The sequence below is a fragment of the Salmo trutta genome, chromosome 12 (genome assembly GCF_901001165.1).
Source record: "Salmo trutta chromosome 12, fSalTru1.1, whole genome shotgun sequence".
Classification (NCBI taxonomy): Eukaryota; Metazoa; Chordata; class Actinopteri; order Salmoniformes; family Salmonidae; genus Salmo; species Salmo trutta.
This window is the reverse complement of record NC_042968.1, coordinates 40,673,603-40,678,910: the sequence shown is the minus strand read 5'-3', so window position 1 is coordinate 40,678,910 and position 5,308 is coordinate 40,673,603. Positions and strand designations below refer to the sequence as shown.

Genomic DNA, 5,308 nt, shown 5'->3' with positions numbered 1-5,308 from the left:
CTCTGGTCTGATGAAACCAAGATTGAACTCTTTGGCCTGAATGCCAAGCGTCACTTCTGGAGGAAACCTGGCACCATCTCTACAGTGAAGCATGGTGGTGGCAGCATCATGCTGTGGGGATGTTTTTTAGTGGCAGGGACTGGGAGACTAGTCAGGATCGAGGGAAAGATGAATGGAGCAAAGTACAGAGATCCTTGATGAAAACCTGCTCCAGAGCGCTCAGGACCTCAGACTGGGGCGAAGGTTCACCTTCCAACAGGACAATGACCCTAAGCACACAGCCAAGACAACGCAGGAGTGGCTTTGGGACAAGTCTCTGATTGTCCTTGAGTGGCCCAGCCAGAGCCTGGACATGAACCTGATCGAACATCTCTGGAGAGACCTGAAAATAGCTGTACAGCGATGCTCCCCATCCAACCTGACAGAGCTTGAGAGGATCTGTTGAGAAGAATGTGAGAAACACCCCAAATGCAGGTGTACCAAGAAGACTCGATGCTGTAATCTCTGCCAAAGGTGCTTTAAGAAAGTACAGAGTAAAGGATGTAAATGTGATTTTTCCGGTTTTTATTTTGAATACATTTGCAAAATGTTCTAAAAACCTGTGTTTGCTTTGTCATTATGAGGTATTGTGTGTAGATTGATGAGGGGAAAAAAACAACAATTTTATACATTTTAAAACAAGGCTGTAAAACATGGAAAAAGTCAAGGGGTCTGAATACTTTCTGAAGGCCCTGTATCTCTCTATTATGCCTGGGATCACTTTGGAACGGAGTTCCAACATTAAAATCACTACGAGCTGATTTGCTGGTGTTTTTTTACAGTATTTTATGTCCAACAGAAAACTTGAGGAGCTGCCAGTTGGGCAACCCTGGGTTAATTGTTACTGATGAAGACACATTTCTGTCTGGTATGGATTAATAAATGATTGTTCTTCTCAGTCAACAGGGATCGGAGCGGAACGGGGACAGGAACGGGGACAGGAACGGGGACAGGAACGGGGACAGGGTCAGAGACAGGAACAGGGTCGGGGACAGGGTCGGGGACAGGGTCGGGGACAGGAACGGGGACAAGGTCTGGGACAGGGTCGGGGACAGGAACGGGGACAGGGTTGGGGACAGGAACGGGGACAAGGTCTGGGACAGGGTCGGGGACAGGGTCGGGGACAGGAACGGGGACAAGGTCTGGGACAGGGTCGGGGACAGGGTCTGGGACATTGTCGGGGACAGGGTCTGGGAGGACACTGTCCCACTGCCTCCTTTCTGCAGGGAACGACATCTTCAGAGTACCCTGGGAAGATGTCGTCCACCCTCAGTTCATTAACAGACCCACAGCCACGGTGGCTGCGCCGATTCGCGTCCCTACCAAGGGAGAACGGGACATTGGGAGGGAACAGGATGTCTTCAAGCCTTCGGAGAGGGCCAGATGCATTTTGATTGACACATCCAAGGACCAGTGTGGTGAGAGTAAAGAGGTGAAGCTCCTCCCACGGTTGAGACAGCCTATCGAGACCAGTAACGATGGAAACGGTTTTGACATCGCAGCAGAAGAGGACTCGGACGCCGAGGGAGAGTATGTTGAACTGGAAGAGATCTGTCTACCACGCTTCTCTCCTCAGAAAGGATCCTTAACACAGTCTATTAGCCTGAACTACAGGAACCTGCATAAACCCTGGACTACACCCCAACACACACCCCAACACACACCCCTTAAACCTTTACACCCACCCCAACACCCCCCCAAAGCAACTCCCGCCAGGCCCTTTCAGGCTCCAGTGAAAAGCAGCACTTTCTCCCAGTCCATGGTGTGTTGCAGACTCATCGAGGAAAACCTGAACAACGACGTGTTATGCCCTGTCATCCTCACCCCCACCTCCCCCTCCTCCCCCACGGCCCCCTCCTCCCCCACCTCCCCCACGGCCCCCTCCTCCCCCACCTCCCCCACGGCCCCCTCCTCCCCCTCCTCGCCCACGTCCCCCACGGCCCCCTCCTCTCCCACTTCCCCCTCCTCCCCCACCTCCTCCACAGCCAGAGAGGGGGTCAGCGGAGAGAGGACACCATTAAACCGAACAGAAGGTAATGCTGCTCGTCTCCAGAGGCGAACACAACGTGTCTCTGAGTCTCACTGGTCAGTGTGTGACAGCACAGCCCTATCACTGGTTTCTGACCCCCAGACTGACAGCCAGGAGGTTTTAACCCAGTCACACAGTATAGTGGAGAGGGAAGAATCTCTCAGTCACCCCCAGACTGACAGCCAGGAGGTTTTAACCCAGTCACACAGTATAGTGGAGAGGGAAGAATCTCTCAGTCACCCCCAGACTGACAGCCAGGAGGTTTTAACCCAGTCACACAGTATAGTGGAGAGGGAAGAGTCTCTCAGTCACCCCCAGACTGACAGCCAGGAGGTTTTAACCCAGTCACACAGTATAGTGGAGAGGGAAGAGTCTCTCAGTCAGGAAGACAGTGAGGAGACAGACAGAGTCTCGGAAGAGACAGGAACAGTGGTGGAGGAGAGGAGGGATAGTGGTTCAGAAACCAGGACAGAGACAGAGGAGAGGGATAGTGGTTCAGAAACCAGGATAGAGACAGAGGAGAGGGATAGTGGTTCAGAAACCAGGATAGAGACAGAGGAGAGGGATAGTGGTTCAGAAACCAGGACAGAGACAGAGGAGAGGGATAGTGGTTCAGAAACCAGGACAGAGACAGAGGAGAGGGATAGTGGTTCAGAAACCAGGACAGAGACAGAGGAGAGGGATAGTGGTTCAGAAACCAGGACAGAGGAGAGGGATAGTGGTTCAGAAACCAGGACAGAGGAGAGGGATAGTGGTTCAGAAACCAGGACAGAGACAGAGGAGAGGGATAGTGGTTCAGAAACCAGGATAGAGACAGAGGAGAGGGATAGTGGTTCAGAAACCAGGATAGAGACAGAGGAGAGGGATAGTGGTTCAGAAACCAGGATAGAGACAGAGGAGAGGGATAGTGGTTCAGAAACCAGGATAGAGACAGAGGAGAGGGATAGTGGTTCAGAAACCAGGACAGAGGAGAGGGATAGTGGTTCAGAAACCAGGACAGAGACAGAGGAGAGGGATAGTGGTTCAGAAACCAGGATAGAGACAGAGGAGAGGGATAGTGGTTCAGAAACCAGGATAGAGACAGAGGAGAGGGATGGTGGTGCAGAAACCAGGACAGAGACAGGGGAGAGGGATAGTGGTTCAGAAACCAGGACAGAGACAGAGGAGAGGGATAGTGGTTCAGAAACCAGGATAGATACAGAGGAGAGGGATAGTGGTTCAGAAACCAGGATAGAGACAGAGGAGGGGGATAGTGGTTCAGAAACCAGGACAGAGACAGAGGAGAGGGATAGTGGTTCAGAAACCAGGATAGAGACAGAGGAGAGGGATAGTGGTTCAGAAACCAGGATAGAGACAGAGGAGAGGGATAGTGGTTCAGAAACCAGGACAGAGACAGAGGAGAGGGACAGCCATGTTGGCACCTTACAGGTGGTTGGCATTAGTGAGACAGACTCTCATGATGCCCCTGAGGCCTCCACAGGCCAATCAAACACTCCCCAAGGAGAGGACCAGGCAGTGAACACTCTGACCGAGACTCTCATACACTTGGTCCCCACTCCCACTCCCACTCCCACTCCCACTGACCACCAACCACACTACGCACCAGCAGAGAACATAGACACACCTTCCACTGAATCAGAGGAGCAGAGACCGGAGGACGAGGAGGAGATGGAGGAAGAGGAGGAGAACCGCTCAGCTACTGAGCCCCAAGAGAAAGAAGAGACAGGTACACATCCCTCGTTCATCCCCCTAATCATCCACCATCCTCCCGTTCTGCACTGCTGCTGACCCCCCCTACCCTTTTGTCCCTTTTAGTCCTGCAAATACTGCTCCTGTTTAGCAGTCACTCCTGTTTAGCAGTCACTCCTGTTTAGCAGTCACTCCTGTTTAGCAGTCACCAATGACATGTTGGCCTGAATGACTCCTCTCCACCTTCTCCTCCAACTCCTCCTTCTCCACCTGTTGTCCTTCCTGTAGTGGTTCTAGCCCTCCTCTTTAAGCCTCGCCTCTTAGAGAGAGAGAGAGATAGAGAGAGAGAGACAAAGAGAGAGACAAAGAGAGAGAGACAAAGAGAGAGAGAGAGAGAGAGAGAGACAGAGAGAGACAGAGAGAGGATTGGGGTCTTTTGAGTGTGTTTTCTAAGGTAGCATAGCTTGTCCTGTGATGCATAGACTAGACTCCTGATCTCCTCTCTCTCTGAAGGAGGTTTAGCCTGTGTCTCAAAAGGCACCCTATTCCCTATGTAGACCAGAGGCAGAGCCCTAGTCGTGCACTACATAGGGAATAGGGTGCCATTTGGAATGCAAACCCAGAGACAGCTAGCTAGCGTCAGATAGCCTCATCCTCTAGCAGTCGTGTGTCATGTTGTAATGAAGAGACTGATCTGATCTGATCTCACTGTAGGAGACGATAGAGATGCAGTGTGTTGTAATGAAGAGACTGATCTGATCTGATCTCACTGTAGGAGACGATAGAGATGCAGTGTGTTGTAATGAAGAGACTGATCTGATCTGATCTCACTGTAGGAGACGATAGAGATGCAGTGTGTTGTAATGAATAGGCTGATATGATCTGATCTGTTCTCACTGTAGCAGACGATAGAGATGCAGTGTCTTGTAATGAAGAGACTGATCTGATCTGATCTCACTGTAGGAGACGATAGAGATGCAGTGTGTTGTATTGAAGAGACTGATCTGATCTGATCTCACTGTAGGAGACGATAGAGATGCAGTGTGTTGTAATGAAGAGACTGATCTGATCTGATCTCACTGTAGGAGACGATAGAGATGCAGTGTGTTGTAATGAAGAGTCTGATCTGATCTGATCTCACTGTAGGAGACGATAGAGATGCAGTGTGTTGTAATGAAGAGTCTGATCTGATCTCTCTGTAGGAGACGATGGAGATGCAGTGTGTTGTAATGAAGAGAATGATCTCACTGTAGGAGACGATGGAGATGCAGTGTGTTGTAATGAAGAGACTGATCTGATCTCATTGTAGGAGTCGATAGAGATGCAGTGTGTTGTAATGAAGAGTCTGATCTGATCTCACTGTAGGAGACGATGGAGATGCAGTGTGTTGTAATGAAGAGACTGATCTGATCTCACTGTAGGAGACGATAGAGATGCAGTATGTTGTAATGAAGAGGCTGATCTGATCTGATCTCACTGTAGGAGACGATGGAGATGCAGTGTGTTGTAATGAAGAGACTGATCTGATCTAACTGCAGGAGACGATAGAGA

At 50.6% G+C, this 5,308-nt stretch overlaps 1 protein-coding gene across 1 annotated transcript in view; it reads left to right on the top strand.

Moving 5' to 3' along the window:
* Nucleotides 1–1,956: 1,956 nt before the first annotated feature.
* The window catches only part of LOC115202540 (uncharacterized protein KIAA1755), a gene marked incomplete at its 3' end in the record, with an annotated part of 49,924 nt that continues 46,572 nt past the window's right edge, over nucleotides 1,957–5,308 (top strand). The window contains exons 1-2 of the mRNA XM_029766665.1: nucleotides 1,957–2,522; nucleotides 3,207–3,794. Of these exons, the coding sequence (XP_029622525.1) occupies nucleotides 3,737–3,794 (58 nt within the window). The remainder of the gene's footprint in view (nucleotides 2,523–3,206; nucleotides 3,795–5,308) is intronic.